This window comes from Periplaneta americana, chromosome 9 (genome assembly GCF_040183065.1).
Source record: "Periplaneta americana isolate PAMFEO1 chromosome 9, P.americana_PAMFEO1_priV1, whole genome shotgun sequence".
Lineage (NCBI taxonomy): Eukaryota > Metazoa > Arthropoda > Insecta > Blattodea > Blattidae > Periplaneta > Periplaneta americana.
The window spans coordinates 161,687,304-161,710,794 of NC_091125.1; the positions used below are offsets into that span (position 1 = coordinate 161,687,304).

Here is a 23,491-nt window from a genome sequence, read left to right on the forward strand (position 1 = left end):
TTTAAAGTCTCATTTATAGTTTATTATTAAACAATTATCAATTGTCATAATCCAAAATATACATTTTATTAAAAGGATTATAAATTACAAATGTCAACGTAGGTATCTCAAAAGTCGACAAACAGCGATTTCTGAGCTGGCTATTTTGGTGTGAAATATTCTCATATCAACACCACTTATTTCTTGAAAGCATGAGTATTCTACCTTCCTTACTAAACTAACCTAAAAAGGAATTCAATGCAAAAAGAGAATGTACTGTATCTTGTAGAACTTCATCTTCCTAAGATGCATTCTCATATGCTTCGCAAGTTCCTTTGTCTGTACAAGTTACATAACCTTCTCTTCTGCAGTCATACACAACAATGCCTGTGTCACAATGTTCTATTATTCTAAAAAATAAATTAGACAACTAAATGTGACATATTTCTTGTGATATAAGAGAGGACGGAATGGATATAAAAATGGTTGTGAACATTTCACAATTTAAGTATTTTAGTTACTAGGTATGTAAAATACCAGTACATAGGTAATGGAAAATACTGATATATGATATTTCGTGACATTGTTCAATTGTTCTTGTAAATATGTTCCCATACTGAAGTGCAACATACAATCATAACACAACATAATTGCAACATATCACATAATCCTTTTGTATGGTCAGTATTGTCAAATTATGGCGGCATATTTGAAACTGGTTAACTGTTGTCTGCTGTAATATAGACTACATTACGTTTACCAGATGAAAGTAACATAGACATAAAATATAGAAGTCTTGAAACATAAATAATAGACTTAAGGGGGTATTAACACAATCTAATATATACAGTCACGAAGCTCAATATGTAGGGAATATGATCCTTAGATAGTTGCTAACCACTAGGATCGCTACTATAGCCTCATCACAGACAATGCGAAATAGCACCGGCACAGTCTATTGTTCCTAGTACCCTCAACAACTCAAGCTTCGTAACTGTATATACTAGACTGTGGTATTAACATATAACGATGTGAAAACCTACATTCTTGAAAAAACTGTCTAGCATCTGTGATTTTTATGCTGTCTTCACAAAAATTGGTATTCATGTTTATTATGGCCCTTTCTTTTAAGATATTTCGTCAAAACATACCTTTTCATGCTGTTGATAACAAATTGTAATTGTTATAAATAATTTAACACATTATCATAAGAAATGTAACTTTTCTCAAAACCTGTGTTATAATATATTGTTCTAAATTTTTACTATAAACTATACATACCAAGAGTGTTAACAAACGGAAGTTTTCTGATTATATCCCATATCGAGATTTGAAAAATTTTTCATGAATGAGGAAATTTTATCAGAATATTTACATACCGTAATAACTAGTTTTCCAAAAGAATATATTTCTTAATATCACATTTCTAATTAAATTCAGATTGCTATTACGCGCATGAAAATGAAGCCAAAAAAAAAAGCCATGCAAATAAGTTGAATAATTTAAGAGAAAAGGTACATTTCTTATGATGTGTTAAATTATTTATAACAATTATTATTTATGAACAATTTGTTGACAACAGCTATTGAAAAAGTATATTCTGACAAAGTACCGGTATCTTAAAAGACCATAATAAACTTGCATACCAATTTTTGTGAAGACAGCATAAAAATCATAGGTACTAGACAATTTTTTCAAGAATATATGGTTTTCAAAGCGTTATATGTTAATACCCCCTTAAGTAGAGCAATAAGTATTAAATCACGGAACTCTCTCTATGAAAATATAATTGATAAAACTAAAGCACTTCATTACATATACTTAGTGATTTTATAACTTCATAATTTATTTCTATATATATTTTCAAATCTGTATTGAAACTAAAGCATACAATGTGGTGGGAAAACAATTTTATAGCAGTAGATACATGTTGCAAACTCAAGGTAGGAATACAGCTGCTATATTTTCTTTAGTATATTGCAAACAAACTCTAACTACATTTAATTAAGAGTAAATACATTTTCTAGAAAATGTTCTTCGTTTAAAGATGTAATAACGCACTTCTACGTGAACAGAATTACATACTGGTGATATAACAAATTAAAATTGTAAACATTGAGAACAGTGTTGCTTGCATCTCTTTAACCTTATTGATTAAGGAGTTTCTTCTGGTTTGTTACGATCCTACATTGCACTCAGGTTGAGATTATTTACATAAACACGGATTGAAGTAACAAAATACTGACTATTCTGGGTAATCTTCCTGTGTCTCTGGACATTATTGTGACAATATACACACATATGAAGCAATTAATTGATTAAAGTATTATTATTTTGTGTATTCTAAGTCACTTCGTAGTATTAGGAATGAAACAGCTCAATACTAAACCAAAATCCCGAGTCAATTTGTCTTTACAGAAAATTTTGAAACAGGATTTACTTAATTTTAGAAAGAAAAGACAGAAGAATAGTTATAAAGTAGTACCTAACAATCGAAACTACGAGGGAGGATCGGAAAGTAACGCACAACAATTTTTTGAAGGAATATTATTCTGGTCCAATCGCTCAATGCTGGCAGACAGTTAGTTTGAATCTTGTGCTACAGACAGCAATGGCTCAATCAGGTTTCACCCTGACGAGAAGAACAGTAACTACTGAGTAAAGATGGCGTGTTTGCTAGTATCATCTACGTGTGAAGAGCAGCTCAAATATTGACAAATTTAAATCGTGCCCTTCGAGACAAATGTCTTAACAGAGATGCTGCAAATGTCAGACTTCTTCACGACAATGCTCGTCCCCATGTTGGGGCTTCTGTCAGTGGAAAAAATAGAGAAACTTGGCTGGGAGGTACTCAATCATCCACCCTACAGTCCAGACCTCGCACCATCCGACTTTCACCTAAGAAATTCCTAGAAGGCCAACACATCAGTTCAGATGCTGAAATGAAATCGGTTGTGGACAGGTGGCTATACTTTCAGAAAACAGGAGTTCTATGAACAAGGTATGCCGAAAATAGGTCAAACTTGTAGCTTTTTTTGTGCATTATTTCTTTTTTCTTACCTATTAAATATTTTACAAAAAAAATTGTTATGTGTTACTTCTGATCCTCCCTCGTAAATTCTGACAGAGCTCAACAATAATATATTTGATCCACATCACCAAACATTTGCAGAATTGGTCATCTCTTTGCAGAATATGTAGACCTAAGCTGTCAACATCGCTAAGATATGTACTGCAAATTGTCACGTTATAGAAGAGGCTTTAAACACATTTTTCTGGAATGTATAGTTCAGAATACTTTAACTGAATAAACAAAAAACTATTATTACATTCCCTAATCTTGTGGTCATTTTCTTCTAAAATGCACTGTGGACATTGCAATGGGCATTCTGTTGTTGCAAACACATATGAAAAATGAAATAAAGTGAAATAATATAAAAGTTTTTACAATAATTTAATAGAATCAAATATTTTCATGAAATTAATTAGTCTGAACTGTATTGAAGATGGAGAAATTATGTAATCACCTTCATAATAATTCAATTCCAAGTCATTTACTGGTTTCCATTATATGAAGAAGCCGATTACATAGTAAATGCATGTGAAATATTGAAGACTTGTTGAAAAGATAAAAAAGAGATGTGACAAAATTATTAAATAAGACTGAAGCTGTAATATCAGTTATATCGACATGATATGGTTAAAAATGAGCATTTAAAGCCCTTCATCTGGCGTAGTATCCTCGGTTGTACAACACAACGCATATACACAGTGGGCCAAAAAAAAAGGCACAAAATTTCAATGGTTATATTCCAGTAGCTAATGATTTCACTTGAAAGTTTATTTCACAGGTAAATTTCACAGTTCTTGTAGACCGGGAAAGTACTGTAATATTTAATTTTTTACCATTTATTAAACATTATTTTTTATTTTTTGTAAGGCAGTGCAAAATTGATCGTTTATGCCGAACTAAGCATTATGGTCTTACGAGTTCAGCAGGCCAAGCCGTTTGTTGTGCTATCATCATTTGTTTTCTTCTGTTTTGAGTTCTCATTTTGTGAATAATGGGTCGCTTAACGAACGAAGACAAGATTTTCATTAAACATTTGCACCAACATGATAATTTATCTGCCCGTCAAATTGTAAGGAACTACGCTCAACGAGAATGGTCTGTTTCAAGTGTACAGCGATTGATTAGCAAGATATGGACATGATATCTCTCCTCAGAGATTATTGCGTGAAAAATCGCATTTCTCAGATTCTCTGATGGTTTCTGCTGGAGCTTTAAATGAGATCTTAATCCTATGGAGCCAACTACAGAAAGCAGTTTACTACAAAACAAGAATTCGTAATATTGAACATTTAAGACAACACCTTCTTGAATGTTGGGACCAACTTGATCAAAGACAGATATCCAGTGATACTGGACAATGGAGAAGACGCCTACAAATGGTTATGCGGGAAAATGGCGGTCACACAGAGCATAATTTTTAATTTTGATTATTTGAAAGAACATTAATCATTATTAATTGTACCAACATTCAGTTTCCTCATTTTGAAGTAATAAATTGTCTTCAAAAACCACATTTTTCGCATCATTGTGTATTGACCTCCATAAGATTTTAAATGAGCCTCAAAAAACATAATAAAAACTCCCACTCATCTTTAAAGTCTACTCTTTCCAACAGTGTATTCATTATAAATTAATGTTATGTATTTCCGAAAATAGAGTATTTCTAATTTTGTGCTTTTTTTTGGCCACTGTGTACAGTACTCGTTTATATTGTACAGCAGGAATGGGGAAACTTTTATTTATACAGGCCACTAATAAAATCTTAACCAGTAAGAAGGCCATTTTAAAAATCTCATAATACCGCATATAATATAGTAGTGGGCTACATATTTAAGAAAAACAATTGAAAAATATTAAAAGAAAGATGCTTATAGTTGCATTCTGCCAATGATGCCATCAAAATCTGGTTATATTGATTGTAACATTATCTTTGACTAATATTTATTACATCTGGGACTTCCAGTGCTTCCATCGTAATTCCTAACTAGCTAGAGAAAATCTATAACAATAATTAAAAAGTAAAAAAAAAAAAAAAAAAAAAAAAAAAAACATCTCTCTCGTTTATAATTGTCTGTTGTTTTCTACTGTGAACTGTATTAGCTGCTCGTGGACCACCACAAATGTCCATGAGGCCAGTTTCCCATCCCTGGTGTACAGGTTAGTTGATTTCTCTCAGAGCCAACTAGTCCCACCAATGGAGCCCAGTAAATGTCCTACTCAGTACTGGCCATAGTACTGCTGTATTTGGTTACAGCTTATCACACTTCACTTTGCCGATCCGTTCACAAACACCCTGTGCCTCGAGTCAGTCGTGTAGCCATTCGAGAAGCAGTCATGTTGCTGGTAGAATCCGTTTGTCTTGGCGTGGCCATTTTCCTTCTTTGCGCTGCCATTCATTGCGTTCTTTCTGTTAGCTTCCTCCATGGCTTTCTGAAAAGCATACAAGGAATTATTTTCCACTCTTTTGTTAATAGGTGCCTACAACCTGGCAAAAAAAGAAAGTTTTTGAAAGTTTAAGGGGAGACTCCATTGAAAATTATGAAAATTTCCCAAAATATTATTATTAGTAATTGATTAACTAGCGGACTTACTCGTGTTAATTATGTAAGTCTGTGCGACTTACAGCTGTTTCGGTGCTTCATCACACCATCCTCAGAGCCTACTAGATCTCGGTGTCATCTCGAACTTCTCTGCCTGTTATGTGGGTGCGTTTGATTGTTGAAAGGTGTTGAAAAGTGGAGTCAAATAGTGTGTGTGTACTGAAATTGATCTGTGTGTTGAGAATTTCATCGGGGTGTGTTTTAGTGTGTTTATATATTTCGTATTGTTCTACGAGTAAGTCCGCTAGTTAATCAATTACTTATATTCAAGTGTTAAAAGTAGTGTACGCAAGATTCAAAATGGAATATTATTATTGACTATTTCACTTTTTTATAATGTTTATTTTTCATACCCCAAATTAATTTAGTTCAATTCTGATTACAAATATGCTTAAACATTTTTTTAATTGCGGAAGTAGAGCTGTCAAAATTATTTTTAATCTTTTTTTTTTACAAATTTCTGATTACAAATCTAGCAACTTTTTGTTCTAAAGTTGGCTCCCTGAAGTTACTAGATGAATAATTAATTAATTATAATTCTTTACATATTGCATATAGACTGAATTGAATTACATTAGCTCATAAATTAAGTTATTACTTTTTCTTATGTGTTTTATCTAAATTGAAATAAACTTGTACTAGTCGTTAAAATTTAACTGAAGAATATTACTGGAGAATCTTTTAATTGTAGTGTAAATATTCGTAATTTAAATATGTATTGTATTGATTAAGGCTGGTTGAGTGGAAGAGAAGGCCTTATGGCTTAACTCTGCCAGTGAAAATAAAATATTCTATTCTATTCTATAGTGCAGGAAAATTTTAATAGGTATGTGTTACATAAATATTTATTTTACTTTCAAATCCATTTCTCCGTAAGTTTATTTTTCCTGATTCAACACCAAATTTGTTATGCCAAATATTAATCAATCTGGATGAAATTTTTACTGAAAGTATTTATGAGGTAGCTTCATGTTTCTATGCATTTATTTTGTAAGAAATGCTGCTAGTTTATTTCATTAATATATTTTTCATGAATTATGCAAAAAATAACATTTTCAAAAGTTAAAACAATATTTTGAAAGCGAATAAATAAGATATTTCATTAAATGAATGCGTAGAAATGTTTCTCTAAGTCTTGTGAATGTAACAACGAAAAAAAAAAAAAAAGCTTAAAAATTTCGGTCTTCTACTAAATAGTTGAGTTTGAAAATATTTGTAAAAAAAATTGAAATCAAAAGCCAAAAACCTTTGGGAGTTCAAAATTAGGATATTGTTAGTCCTTTACATAGTAAAAATGCTCTCAAAATTTGGTTGAAAAAAATGATTAGGAAAAAAGTTGTCACTTTTAGTGGAGTGTTCCCTTAAGACATTGAAATCCATTGGTGGTGATCTATTCGTTTTATGAAGTTGCATGGTCGTAACTTACTTTTCTTTCTTGCTTTTTCTTGTAAGCCTGCTTGTAGAAATCTGAGAAGAGGAAGTAGAACATGACTGCATGCATACCAATCCACCACACGAAGGCTTTGGGATAGCTGCAGTCAATGAAGAGCAGCTGGAAGGCATGGACCATCACCAGCACGAACTGCACCTGTGAACAGAATAGTTTCCATAGGACATTCATTAAGCTACTGCTGCAGTATATCTCTTTCCGTTTCTTCTCGTATCTTTTAACAGCAAAGAAATTAAGAAGATAATGGCTCTGACAATTTGGCTTCATAGACTGTGGAAGGGCCAGTTGGAGTTTTTACGGATTGTGAACAAAATGTTGAAATATTTTCATACACATATGCAAAGTTACTTACGTAGTGTTCGAGGGGCCTGCTTGTCCAGAAAGTTTTTTTACATCTTTCCTTTACTACCCACTGAGAGACAAAAAAAAAGCACTCACTCTAAAATAAAGAGATTTTTATGTCTCAGCTTTTAAATAATTTTTTGAGGAAATTTTCAAACAGAGCCGTAATTCTGTACAAATTATTTCTTTTTATATGCAACTAGTCTCTATTTTATTATATTTCCGTCATGGCTAAGAATGCGTTATTTTTTAACATGGAACATTTATGCGTTTGGCATTCGAGAAATCTGATCACAATCACACTTTTTGTCGACATGGTGACGTGTTAATTACAATAAACTTTGGATGAATTATTATTATTATTATTATTATTATTATTATTATTTTCTTTCCAATGCCACCAGATTGTCATTTGACATTTCTGGTCTTCTCTCCTGGCAATGGCCTATTTGCAACCCACTTCTGAGGTTGGAGCGTCTGGAAGGCGGAGTTACGCTGCCCCGATGATATTATGATAGAATGATTATGAAGTGACAGGAGAGGTCTTAAACCTAAGCCTAGACCATGGACGAACACAGGAACATTCCCGTTTAAGGAAAAATTCCTGTGTTCTCACCGGGAATCGAACCCGGGACTTCATAAACCTAGCACTAGTCCATGAGGCTGGTCTTGACTAAAATTATAATGTGTTCAAAACAAAGTACTTTGAATCCAGCCAACCGTGATAAAACAAAGAGGAAACAAAGGAATACGATCAGTGGCGTATACTGGTTAAAGGGTTTGGGCTACCGCTGACCCTATTATTACACAAAATATATCTAACAATTACTTTAATTTTAATTACTATGGTAAAACTAATAATACAAAATTATTACATTATGTTATATTATAAACTTTTCCTTTTGTAATTTCCTTGGGCTACCGCCGGTAGCCCGCAAAATACGCCCCTGAATACGATAGCATCACAGTCTAGTATATACAGTCACGAAGCTTGAGTTGCGAGGGTGCTAGGAACATTAGACTGTGCCGGTACTATTTCGCATTGTCTGTAATGAGGCGATATTAGCGACCCTAGTGGGTAGCAACTATCTATGGATGCATATTTACTACGTATTGAGCTTCGTGACTGCATATACCAGACTGTGACAGCATCATGAATTCATTATTATTCGTACATAATTAGAGGTGACTCATTTAATAAATGTGGGAAATATGAAGGCAAATACTTAATTTAATATAGTCTAATTTCTAAAGTGCTTAATTGTGATAATCATTCCCAAATGAATCCAATTCTCTGATTATTAATTACAATATTTCAAACAACTCACTGGCGTCACATTGATGTCTGAATCATTTCCACTGTCAATGGTATTGTTCTCTCGAGACTAGGCCTTAAGGAATGAGGTAACGATTATGAAGTAGTTAAATTTAAATGCGAGGAGACAGAAATGGAAAGAAATATAATTTTATTTCAAATCCTTAACATCTTTGCAATCACAATTATGCTGAGAATAAAAATTACGAACAGCATAAAAGTTATGGGAATACGATGAATCCCCAGTCGCTTTTCTTTTTTTTTAATTACTAGTATAGACACATTCTAGCATATACAGTCACGAAGCTCGAGTTTTGAGGGTGCTAGGAACAATAGACTGTGCCAGTACTATTTCGCATTGTCTGAAATGAGGCGATATTAGCTATCCTAGTGGTTAGCAACTACCTATGGATGCATATTTACTACGTATTGAGCTTCGTGACTGTATATACTAGACTGTGGTATAGATAGATATTTTTGAGGTGCACTAATCCATAATTGTTCAATTTCTCCATGGAAACGATATATGTAATACAGCTCATTATATCTTTGCCGGCATAAAAAAATTTATAGGCCCTAGGGCTAAAAAATATCGTTTGTTTACTTATACTTATATTTAATTGGCAACAACTTATCTTCAGCTTGTTTGGCTTTAATAACAAATCCAGAAGGAATTTCGATTTCAACAGAACCCGACATCATTTCCAACATAACAGAGCATTGTTGATTAATACAATTCAGAGACTGGTAACTTAACAACAAGGAAATAATAGCATCATGCATGGCCTCCCTCAATGAATCATTTTTATTTTACGTATTCTTTTTTCTTTTATAGTATACACAGTCTCTACATACCAAAACAAAACATGCTAAACAAGACATACAAACACAAAACGAATTTCTAACTTAAAACTCTTATCAAAAAGTTTTAATTTATTCAATTACGGACTAGTGTGCCACAAAATAATGTATGAACCTCTGGCGAAATTTCATGTTTAAACCTCGGGCCAGAGGCCCTCGACAGCAACCCGTGGCCCTCGCTATAAACATCTTCATTTCTACCCTAGAGTTTTTTTAAATAAGTCTTTAATTAGAGGCGTGACTATGCAAATTACTTCAACTGCCTGACAAAACACTTTTGGAGACAAGCTATCCATACCGTTAATTTATTATTTTCTTATTTGAACAAAGAAGATCATCAATGCACCCTATTATGAAAATTTCTGTCTTTTTGTTATTTTTATGCTCGACCATGCCGAAATGTAGTAATTATACACCTGGTAGTAGCCCTTTAATGCACCTCATTAAAGTACACCTATTCATTATAATTCAGTTGTTCAGCCAATGAGAAATCACCATTGTACCATTATAAAACCGCAAGTATCGATTATTCTCGGATATGCAATCGAGAGACAATTAGCGAAAAGTCACGGAGGCTGGAAATCCAATACTGTCGCAGAAGGTTATGTTCTGTTACTATAATAATTAGCGTTAATTGTAAATAATATTCAAATAAATTCAATCTGTCATCTCGTTTTTCAATTCTAAATCAATTTCCAGGTTATATCAAGACTAATGTTCATGTTATTCTCTAGATTATATCAAGGTCAATGACATTCGTGCCTCGGAAAAAATCAATACTTTCGCGTCTGCGCACATCTCACAATTCAGGTCAGTTCCGCTCCTCACTTACATACAAAAGGTAAAGGTATTCCCGTAACATGCCATCAAGGCACTTGGGGGGCATGGAGGTAGAGCCCCATGCTTTCCATGACCTCGGCACTAGAATGAGGTGGTGTGGTCGGCACCACGCTCTGGCCGCCTTTTACCCCCGGGAAAGACCCGGTACTCAATTTTATAGGAGGCTGAGTGAACCTCGGGGCCGTTCTGAAAGTCTGGCAACGAGAAAAAATCCTGTCGCCACCTGGGATCGAACCCCGGACCTTCCAGTCCGTAGCCAGCTGCTTTACCAACTGAGCTACCCGGCCGCCCTCCTCACTTACATAACCATAACTTAAGAATAATTTCAAGTTAGAAATATGATCGAGCATAAAAAGTCGTATGAAACTTGCCTATAATGGTAATTAAGACGCTCGTATGAAAATTATGAAACTCGCTTGCGCTCGTTTCATAAACAAACATACTCGCGTCTTAATTACTACCATTATAGGCTCGTTGCATAATGTATCTATTATGAGAGACTAATTAACGTTTCAGTAAAAATGGCTTAATGTGAATAAAATTGACTCATAAATACTGAATTGAAGAAAATTCGTTCCAAAGTTATTAGAAATCATTGTAGATGACAAAAAAAAGGGGGGGGGACACGACGATTCTTGGTATCAGAGGTGTTATTAATTTATACTTCCTTGAAAATTGCAAAAATATTTTTTGGCACCACAGTATTTTCTCTTTATATTTAGCATAATGAGGAAGTTAAGCAAACAACAAAGCACGAGTAATATGTGGCAATATCGCTTACAGCAGTGTAGTAGACATGAAGGTATGTATGTATGTTGTGAAACTGAGGAGTTCGCCTGAATTAGACACTTACCATTTGAAGCACAGTGAGGTATTTTTTCCACCAGAGATATTTCTGGAACTGAGGTCCCAGGGCAGCCAACAGATAATAAGAGTACATGATGATGTGGACGAATGTGTTGAGCATACCGAAGAATGAGCTATGGCCGCCTGAAACAAAAATCAATACAATTTGAGAATAAAAAAAACAAAGAAAGGCAACGTAAAACTATAGGCTAAAACAATTTGATAAAGTGAGAAGCGAAATTATAAAACTCACGCTTAACAGTGTTGTTATAGGAAAATAATGCACACGAAGTATTTCAGTAACCATGTTAGAAACTTCAAGGGCTACAAAGGGACTAATAAATGAAGAACTTTTAGAAAAAAGAAGTCATGCCCGAATGGTTGCGAGTTTCAATCAAAACTGCTGGGTGTTCAGTTCAAAGTGTGTCATGGCTCGCTGTATGCCGTCATGTGGCTAGCCGATGAGCCTAGAGAATTCAATCTTCCTACACTTCCGCAGAGGTGTATAACCTATGAGGCAGAGAAGTTTCCTAGCAAGTACGGCGTTCATTCTGAAGAGTACGTACCAATACGTACGGTAACGTCGATAGTGGCAGGAATGTGAACTGTTTGGAAATACGTACTGTCGGGATATGGGGAGAGGGTTAAGACGATTACTTACGTATTTGTTGACATTAACTTCGACGGTCAACATGGACACGGAGCATTTGATTTGTGTTGTGGAATGTTACCGTACGCAACCGATGATAACAAATACCCTGCGTACGACTTGCCGGCGCAAAACACAGTTCGAAAGAGGTTATGGTAGCACACAGACCGTACAGACCGCCATCTGTTGCTACGACGTTCAAGTTATACCGTACACGTTCTCAAGTTCAGATTGAAGAACGCCTTAAATAATAGGCAACTTCTCTGACATATAAGCTGAAACTCGCTTCAAATCGGTGACCCAACAACAGTGACGTCATGACACACTTTGAAATGAACACTCAGTAGTTGTCACTGTAAAACCAGGAAGCTAGGCAAACACTCTCGAATGCATGTCAACTGGGTTGCCTATCACATAGGGAGTCTTTAATAGCAGATTAGCAGAGAAATTGCAATGGCGACATTCTAGCAATAAACATCAGTTTGTCGCCAGTTAATTTTGCGGGTATTGGAAGAATTACTACATGATATTCTATTTACAACTATTTTGAGTTTCAACTCGCAATGGAGGCACTTCCGGGCACGGGGCCCCAGTCTGAAATTGTTCCTTATGATTGCCTTTACTAGCGTTAAAGGTCCACTGTTGTCGGGGAATAATAATAATAATAATAATAATAATAATAATAATAATAATAGTTCATTTATTTTATTTATTTACTAATATTTGATGCAGACGTTAGAGATGGGCAGGGCACGGGGCACGTATGGCTGAATCCAGAAATGCATATAGAGTGTTAGTTGGAAGGCCGGAGTGAATAAGACCTTTGGGGAGACCGAGACGTAGATGGGAGGATAATATTAAAATGGATTTGAAGGGAGGTGGGATATGATGGTAGGGACTGGATTAGTCTTGTTCAGAATAGGGACCGATGGCGGGCTTATGTGAGGGCAGCAATGAACCTCCGGGTTCCTTAAAAGCTATTAATAAGTACTAATATTTAATGTGCTGTACAATAGCCAGAGGCCAATAACAGTTCAGCACATGACAATTTCATAACAAGAACATTAACAATGGTAGAAATTACAATAAAAGTGCATTGTAATTATTAAGATAATGACAATTAAAAATAATGAAAATTGAAATGGAAAGATGGAATCATATAAATTAATATAATACAAATAATATGAAACATGACGATAATAATATTATAATACATATCTAAACAAAATACATAAATTAATAACAGCTGACATAAAATTCCAAAAGTATATACTACACATTAAATGAATTCAAGTTAAATCAATGTAAATTAGCATATTTTATACATCTACAGACCGGAGAGGGAGATTTAGAATTTCTATTATAATAAAACTTTTCGAAATCTTAAACCCTTAGCAGGACTACGAAGACTGATATTGCTTAAAAAGGATTCACAATCAAAATCACCTTTAATGACTTTACAAAAAAGAATAATCGACATCTTGACGTCTGGCAAATAAACTACAGCAATTAAAATATTTGTAGTTCATCTCATACTTACAATCATTCGGAATTAATAATAATAATAATAATAATAATAATAATAATAATAATAATAATGCTGTTTATTCTGGTTTCCGGTATCTCCAAATACGGTTAACTAAGATTTATCTGGTGTATGTTGATCTGGCAGAATAAAATTCCCATTCCCGGTTGGCGACTACTATAAAACGGAATTCACTATCCACCATCGTACGATGACAGAAGGGGAAGATGACTAGCAGAATGAATACGCGACAAAATGACCGGTAATATTGCCAAGGGCCCTCCCATACAAGGAAAAATATCTTTTTCCTGCAGTACGTTTACGATAGAGAACAAAAGGCTGATTTTGAGGTATTTTTTAGGAAGAGGAAGACACAAAATATCCACAAAACCTTTGTTTTTACCCGAAAGAAAAATTCTGTTAAATCACATATTACTGAAATAGTAGGGGAGAGTCGGGTAGTATCGGACATCGGGTAATATCGGACAGTGAGTTTCTTTCATACCTGAAAGGCTACAACACATGCTGATGGAATGGAACGAAGAGTTAATGAGAAAAGGGATGCGGATTAATGTCAACAAGAATAAAGTAATGTGGATCTCTAGGGAAGATAGACAGGGAACAGAATTTAACATTGAATGTGAAGGACAAAACCTGGAGAGAGTGGAAAGTTTTAAATATTTAGGAACAATAATAACTAGTGATGGAAGAGTAGATCAAGAAGTACTGAACAGGGTAAAGAAAGCAACATCAGCATACTACAAAATAAGTAATACAATAGTTGGGAAAAAAGAAATAACCACTAAGACTAAAATACAGATATATAATTCAATAATTAAACCTATAATACAATATAGTACCGAAAGCTTACCACTCTTAGATAAACATCGAAGTAAATTAACAGCAGTGGAAATGAAATATCTTAGAAGAACTGTAGGAAAGACCAGAAGAGTTAGGATAAGGAATGACAGGATAAGAGAAGAAGTTAAACTGAGAAAAGCATTAACAGAGGTGACTAATGAAAGGGAGTTGAAATGGTTTGATGGAAATGAGAGTGGAAGGAAGAAAGAGAAGAGGAAGACCAAGGATTAAATGGGAGGATACAATAGAAAGAATAGGCCAACAGAAAGGAAAAACAATGGTAGGGATGAAGAGAATGTGTAGAGACCGGGAAAAATGGATGAAATGGATGGAGAGGGGCGAACCCGACGCTTAGCAGCAGAAGGGACTGAAGAAGAAGATGAAGAAGAAGAAGAAGAGTTTCTTTCATCTACCACACGATGATAGTACCTGATGTAGTAATGTCGCATAGGGAAACGTAACCATGTCATTCAGGTACTACCATATGGTGGTAGATGAAAAAAAACGCACTGTCCGATACTACCCGATGTCCGATACTATACCCGACTCTCCCCTAATTATTTTTTTCAACAAATACGAGGGTCAATCAATATATTCCCGAAATGCACTTGTATTTATTGTACAGTTAAACATACATGCGCTTGTCACTGAAGATCATTGCTTCCGTGTCTGTTGAGTCAGTCTTTCAAACAGCGTCAGATTGTCTTTAACAACTGACCTTCTACACGTGATTTTGTGCAAACATATCAAGGACCTATTGCGATTTTTCCTGGAATCTCTCCAAAAAGCCTTGTAGCTAGTTTTCTTCTCTGTCTTTTAAGTGATGCATTTAGTATACATTCCAGGCGTTTCCTTGGTTATAGATAACTTCGTCCACACCTGTGGAGTAACGGTGGCCGCGAAACCAGGTGGCTCGGGTTCGATTCCCGGTCGGGACAAGTTACCTGGTTGAGGTTTTTTCCGGAGTTTTCCCTCAACCCAATATGAGCAAATGCTGGGTAACTTTCGGTGCTGGACCCCGGACTCATTTCACCGGCATTATCACCAAATACCTTACTATAATAATACCGGACAGCTGTATACTAGCAGCATTGACGTGAGTGCAAAATATCGCGGACTTGACATCTAGCGGAGTGGCGTGGAATTACGTCCACAAATACAAATATTAACATAGCGCGATTCGGACTATTTTTAAAACTTGAGTTACTAATGTGGGATAATATACGAAACACCTAAGAAATGTTGAATAGCGCCTATTTAATGTAACATTATTTTATATCAAAGATGCATAATATGAGAAATATTGCATACTTCATATTATTTTCAATTAATTGTTGTGTGTTGTTTCTTTGCTTTAGTGAGACAAAATTAATTCTGACATGGAATGAATTTACAGTAATGCTTTATATACCCATTGCTGACAACTGCAAAGATAAAAATGGTAGTAATATGATGCTTGTAATAGGCATGTAAACAACAATAAAACTTAATTTGTTAAAACCTTAAAATTTCCTATATATTTTAACTTCTATTCATTTATTAGGCCTAAATAAAATGCTAATGTTTATTGTTCTATCAACACAGAGACAAAGGCATTAGGCCTAATAAAGAATTTTGTTGACTCACGTTTTAGAACTCGGAAATCGAAAGTACCATTTGGAGCAATTTGTAATGCTGTAATTGTAGCAATTATAAACAGCACATATACACCCTGACATTTTAACACAGCACTAATTAATAAAACTATTAACTAGCCCAGCAACAATATACATTGCAGTTGATTATAGTTTGTTTCGCGAGTATCTCCACACCGGCCGCCTAGGTAGCAGCACCAGCGGAACTGCTAACTGTCCGGTATTATTATAGTAAGGTATTTGTTATCACCTTCATCTCATTCAGACGCTAAATAACTTAAGATGTTGATAAAGCGTCGTAAAATAACCTGCTAAAAATTGATAACTTCTCAGTTTCCTATGGCCTCTGTGTTGCCTACATTCAGGGCAGTCCAGAAACTTATTGATTGACCTTGTATTAAGACGTAGTCTAGTATTGTAGGGCCATTTGTTTCTTTGTGGAAACATAATTAAGTTTCCTTAGCTTGTTGACTTAATACTGTGTTAAAATTATAGAATTTCAACATCCATTAAAATATTGGCGAGGGGGGGGGTCCTGACAAATATCTATGAAATTTACATCGACATGGGGAACTATTAATAATGGAATTCCTCAAGGATCAATATTAGGTCCCCTACTTTTTCTAGTCTTTATAAATGATCTTGCCCCCTTATAAAAGATGTAGGTCATCCCATATTATTTGCAGATGACACAAGTATAGTAATTACAGCCAATAACTCCAACACATTCCAATCTTTAACAGAGGAAATTCTCTTCAAAATATGTGACTGGTTCTCAGTCAATAAATTAGTATTAAATTGTAACAAAACTAACATAATTCAATTTAAATCCTGTCCAAATTCAACGTCGCAAATTTCTAGCGCAATAATTAACAATAGATCCCTATTAGAAACAACAACAACAACCAAATTTCTTGACTTAAAAATCGATAATGTGTTAAATTGGAAAAATCATATTAAAGAAATTACCCCCAAACTAAATTCAGCTTGTTTTGCTATTAGATCTATGCAAAAGATAGTAAATATCAATACCTTAAAAACAATATACTTTGCATACTTCCACTCGGTAATGAGTTTTGGAATAATATTCTGGGGAAATTCCACAGATAGTAACAGTATATTTCTATTACAAAAAAGAGTAATTAGAATAATAGTAGGTGCGAAATCTAGGGAGTCGTGTAGCACTATTTTCAAAAAGCTACAAATAATGCCCATGGCTTGTCAGTATATCTTTTCATTAATAGTCTTCCTCGTATGTAATCGTGAAAACTTTGTAACTAATTCAACAGTTCATAGCATAAATACACGTCAAAAAATGACTTTCATACTCCATCGGCAAGTCTATCGTGCTATCAAAAAGGAGTGCGTTATATGGCAGTAAAAATTTTTAATAGCCTCCCTATCGATATAAAAAATGAAACTCAAAACATAAAATTATTTAGGGCAAAATTAAAGAAGTACCTAATTCCTCACGCCTTCTATTCTGTAAGTGAATTCATGACATTCAATAACACTTCATGAAATTGATACTAAACTTTGTGTTGTACTAGTAGACTATATTGTAAATCTCGTCTGTATATATTTCATCTAGACTGTGACTATAAATTAAGATTTTATAATAGTATTAAGTTTTTTGACTTGTTCCATATTCTAGCTGTAAGCATGTATGAATACCATGGAATGTTAATAAATACAATACAATCTGTGGAGGGTCCACAATTGCTATGGACAACCCTGTAGAGAACCTCCGATTTTATTTTTCTCGAAGAAAGCATTGTTCTTAACAATCTAATACCTCTGGTTGGGACTGAATTGTGAACCCCGGATATAAAATAAATTATAAATGCTTTTTCTTTACCTGGTGTGAACTTAACTCCGAACCAGACGCTCATGGGCATTATTCCATGGTGAATCACATGAAGAGTTGAGATGTGGTCGTTCTTCTTACGCAACACGAAGAATATCTGACAGACGAAAACATCCCAATTAACTTACAAAGATAAATTTAAGTAACTACTTATGACTTGGCAGAGTCGAAGGAAGTACTCACCGTGTCAAAGAACTCTGTGAACTTGGAGAAGTAGTACCACCAGCATCCCCTGGCCATCTGCAACACGCATTCCTCTATAAGCGATCTGACACTATACTGTTTTCGCCGTAAAAAAAATCCTAATGTAAACATAAGCACGTTGCTGTCATACCCGTGATTGGCTCCCAGTCGAAACACCCACATGACACAGGAAAATATAGTTCGTATTTGGAAACCATAATCTTGTATTATTTGAAAATAAAAAAATTGAATTCTAGTTGTTAAATACGATGAAACATATAACTTCATTCATATGTAAAGCGCTATGTAAAAGAAAAGCTACTTTTATATTTTGTTATGTACTATGAACGCGGATGAATACAAACAGTAATACCGAGGTAGTCTGTTCTTGTAACAAGCTGGCGTCACTTGAGCTCCTAGTTGTTCACGTAAGCACGTGGTACTGAAATATGGCTTATGCATCCTCGGTGTGAGTGGTTATTAAACATAAGAGTGGAAACCCTCTCAAAAGCGGAGAAAAATAAATAGTCTTAAATGTATATAATAAGTTAAGTGAGTTTTAATTACAGTAATTGTAAATTAAATGTTTCCTTAGCAAACGAATGCATAGTGAGGTTAGGCCTACTTGACGAGTAACGGGAAATGTTCACATGAAACAGAATGTACAACAGTGGGTGGGAACACGTACCGAGAATCTATGGCGCCAAACAGCGGCCAATGAAGCCTCACTTCAATCACGTGCTACTGTTTACATTAGGATTATTCTTACAGCGGAAAGATTATATGTACTGTGTTTCTAATAACACTATATTGCGTTATTTTTTATTTATTAATTTAATTTTACACTTTGAGTATCTGTAGTCTATGATTTATCAAAAGCATTGTGACATATTTGGAAAAATATAGAAGGAGAGATAGAGATACAGTACGCGGACAATGGATTTTGTTTGTTAGCAACTTTTGGGGAGTTTAAATTGAGTTTAAATGTCATAGTATTAAACAATAAATATTTGTAATTGATTAACTAGCGGACTTACTCGTGTTAATTATGTAAGCATGTGCGGCTTACAGCTGTTTCGGTGCTTTATCACACCATCCTCAGAGCCTACTAGATCTCTGTGTCATCTCGAACTTCGCTGCCTGTTGTGTGGGTGCGTTTGATTGTTGAAAAGTGTTGGAAAGTGGAGTCAAATAGTGTGTGTGTACTGAAATTGATCTGTGTGTTGAGAATTTGATTTGGGTGTGTTTTAGTGTGTCTGTATATTTCATATTGTTCTAGTGTGTTGAGTTTTTGGTTTTTGGGTTGTATGTGTAGGATTTCCATGTCCGCATTTATGTTATTGTATGTATGGTTAGCATTGGTTATGTGATCGGTGTATGTAGATGTATTGTGTCCTCTGGTTATTGCTTTAATGTGTTCTTTGTAGCGTGTTTGGAATGATCTGCCTTGTCTGTCTAATGTAGAACTTATTGCAACTATTACATGTGAGTTTGTAATACACCTGTGTGGTCGTATTTATCTAGTACGCTCTGAGGATGGTATGAAGAAACACCGAAACAGCTGTAAGCCGCACATGCTTACACAATTAACACGAGTAAGATCGCCATTTAATCAATTATTTATATTCAAGTGTTAAAAGTAGTGTACGCAAGATTCATAATGAATAAGTATTTGTTATTAATGGAGAAAAATTCGCTCCGGCGCCGAGAATCGAACCCTAGACCCCCAGTTCTACGCACTGAGTGTTTTAACCACTGAAGTATGCCGAAGTTCAACCCAGCGGATCGAATCTTTGGATCAAAAAATTAATCTTTACATAAACAAATATTACTGTCTTTTAAATGTGTTGCATGTAATTATGGGCAACTATGCCAAGTGATATCCCCAAAACATGCCCTCCCCCCTCCTTAAATCTCTGGCTACGCCATCGAAAGACTATGATAAATATGTGTGACTTAGAAGTTTCAATACTGCTGACGTATACGACAGAATAGCGAATAGGGATTATAAAGAATGGACACTGAGGGAATTTTCCTGTGTTTTGTTTCTCTGTGCGCCAGCATTTAGTATCACTTTCAAGCGCTAGAGGTTAGTGTAATCGAGCATGCGCTAAGATAATAATTGAGTATAGAGTTGAGACACAGGATCCAAACATCGCCTACCTTATTGCTTCAAATAAATTCAAGTTAACAGCTTTTCCTTATTTCTCAATGACAAACTAGTAGTAATAATAATTTTTTATATTTCAGACATAATAAATTATATTATAAAATTATATAATATATTATAAAATTATGTATCAAATTCGTTTAATATTTGTATATAATATAATATAGGTATATGGTTTTACTTCTCATAAGAGTTCTGTTTTCCATTTTCACTGCTATCAAATCATTACACATTTTAATTGTTGTAGGGGTCAACGTTTCAACTCTCATTATAAAGGAACTCTAGAGTCTAGACATTACAGTTAATGACGGATTTATTATTTTATGGATCCAATTTATTTTATTTGAGTACATAATGTACCTAGATGTATTAATTATGTGTTATATTTCCGCTGTGTCGACTGCTAGCTGGTGTGATGTCAGCACCAACTCTAGGGAGAAAGCAGAATCTCACGCTCTAGCTGGCTTGAAGGTAATTGAAATCAGTCCGGCTACATCAAAGGTACCGACGCAAGTGTCCATTCTTTATAATCCCTATTCGGTGGACAGAATATGAGTAAATGACGTCGTTGTTATGTTTCCATGGTTACCAAGAATCTTTGCGGTTATGTTTATGTCGCCATCATGAATGATGTGATTTTACCGTAACGTTTACATTCTTAAGTTAACGCTTACGTTATGTTTAATTTTCATTGTAAATGAGCCTTAAGACTAGGATAAATGTGTGTGGCTTAGAAGTTTCAATACTACTGATACGGTAGGGTTGCTCTTACCCTCATGGCCATGGGGCTGTAGGAATAGTCGACTGGCTGACATCTGTAGCTGTAGTGAAGCCACCCTGCAACCAGACTCTGCAACAACAAACGTAACCTGTTGTACCTCAATCACATTACGACCAGGCCAATTATATTTTGCATAAAGAAAAAAAAAAACATTATTATTAATACCCAATTGTGAATTAGTTAGAGACTACAAGCACTTCCATTCGACGTTCTCGAGTAAAACTTGACCGAGGGTGATTTACTTGAAGGGTGATATCGTAACATTTTTAGCATTGTTTCCTTAATTGGGAGATCCATGTCGCATATTTAGATCATCATCGTCATCGTCATCGTCGTCATCATCATCATCATCATCATCATCATCATCATCATCATCATCATCATCATCATCATCATCATAATGTAGGAAACAGAAAACGGATGTAGGTAAATTCTCATTTTTAAACAGAACTATAAATGATTGGAATGACCTACCTGCAGCGGTCTTTGAGGGCTGTCCTTCCTTAAGGAGATTCAAGAATAACTTAAAAAGTTGTGTATAAAGTGTAAATTAAAATTAAGGTGACATTTAACATTTAATTTTTTAAGGTGACACGTATTTATTTAGCCTGACGAGTTACTCCCTCGGTTTGAATTGTACATTATTTTAAAATAGCGTGTAAGAGGGTCTTAGCTTAAATGTAGTTCTGTTTATAAGTATGCATAAGGGTGTAATTGTTTGTCTTATTTGAACTGTTGTATCAGTGAAGCGAGGTGAGTCAGTGAAGTTATGGTTTTACAGTGCAGTGAACAGTTCCGATCAGTGATAATTTATAGCGTCAATGAAATGTGTTCTATAGTGTCAGTGAAATGTTCCTAAAGTGTCAGTGAAATGCGTCATAGTGCCACTACAGGGTATGAGATGAGAGTAAAGTGAAATACTATTGAAACTTATGTAGGGCCTATACATATGTAGGTTGTATTGTAAAATTGGGTTATTTTATGTTTTATTATTAATTGTAATTATTGTGTTAAATTGTATTGTGTATTCTCATTGTATTGTGTATATAATTGCATTGTGTATTGTATAATTGCACTGCATATTGTAATTTTATTATGTATTGTTTATACTGTTTATACCAATGCCATCGGGTGATTGCCCACTTGCAGTGTAAATAAATACATTCCATCCGTTTTCTGTATATTTCAAGATGCTCTTGATGAGACCAGCGCTGTTTAGGTCTTCCTCTATTTCGGTACCATTTAGGTTGATATTATTTATTTACTTACTTATTTATTAACTCATTTATTTATTTGTTTACTTACGAATGGCTTTTAAGGAACCCGAGGTTCATTGCCGCCCTCACATAAGCCTACCATCGGTACCTATCCTGAACAAGATTAATCCAGTCTCTACCATCATATCCCACCTCCCTCAAATTCATTTTAATATTATCTTGCCATCTACGTCTCGGCCTCCCCAGAGGTCTTTTTCCCTCCGGCATCTCAACTATCACTCTATATGCATTTCTGGATTCGCCCATACGTGCTACATGCCCTGCCCATCTCAAACGTCTGGATTTAATGTTCCTATTATGTCAGGTGAAGAATACAATGCGTGCAGTTCTGCGTTGTGCAACTTTCTCCATTCTCCTGTAACTTCATCCCTCTTAGCCCCAAATACTTTCCTAAGCACCTTATTCTCAAACACCCTTAGCCTCTGTTCATCTCTCAAAGTGAGAGTCCAAGTTTCACAACCATACAGAACAACCGGTAACATAACCGTTTTATAAATTCTAACTTTCAGATATTTTGAGAGCAGACTGGATGACAAAAGCTTCTCAACCAAATAATAGCGGGCATTTCCCGTATTTATTCTGTATTTAATTTTCTTTCGAGTGTCATTTATATCTGTTACTGTTACTCCGAGGTACAGTACTTGAATTTTTATATTTCCATTTCGTACTATGTTCTGGTCACGAGACATAATCGCATGCTTTGTTTTTTCTGGGTTTACTTCCAAACCTACCTCCTTACTTGCTTCAAGTAAAATTCTTATTTACTTACTTACATACTCGTACTTATTTGGTCCCGCGCCGTGGCGTCGCAGTCTAATGCATCCTGCCTAGGACCCGCGTTACAAAATGCGCGCTGGTTCAAGTCCTCGTGAGAGAAGAAATTTTCTCACGAAATTTCGGCCAGTGTATGGGACCAGTGCCCACCCAGCATCGTGATGCACTTGGGGGAGCTACGATAGGTAGCGAAAATCCGGTTTCGAAAAACCAGCTATAACGGTTGGGGGGATCACTGTGCTAAACACACGATACCTCCATTCTGGTTGGATGATCGTCCACCTCTGCTTCGGCATGTGGACGTGAGGCCAGCAGACGGCTGATCGGTCTTGGCCCTTCAGGGTTGTAGCGCTATGGATTTACTTTACTTTACGTTAATTACATATTTATTTATTTACTTATTTATTTATTTATTTACTTATTTATTTACTTATTTACTTATTTATTTATTTACTTACTCATTT

At 34.9% G+C, this 23,491-nt stretch overlaps 1 protein-coding gene across 1 annotated transcript in view; it reads right to left on the reverse strand.

Annotated features, from left to right (window-relative positions):
* LOC138706680 (very long chain fatty acid elongase AAEL008004-like) overlaps positions 1-23,491 on the reverse strand; it is a 305,164-nt gene continuing 281,673 nt past the window's right edge. Inside the window, exons 6-11 of the mRNA XM_069836248.1 lie at positions 20,968-21,045; positions 18,026-18,082; positions 17,834-17,939; positions 11,314-11,450; positions 7,079-7,240; positions 1-5,482 (exon numbers count right to left, since the gene is read on the reverse strand). Of these exons, the coding sequence (XP_069692349.1) occupies positions 5,318-5,482; positions 7,079-7,240; positions 11,314-11,450; positions 17,834-17,939; positions 18,026-18,082; positions 20,968-21,045 (705 nt within the window). The 3' untranslated portion in view covers positions 1-5,317. The remainder of the gene's footprint in view (positions 5,483-7,078; positions 7,241-11,313; positions 11,451-17,833; positions 17,940-18,025; positions 18,083-20,967; positions 21,046-23,491) is intronic.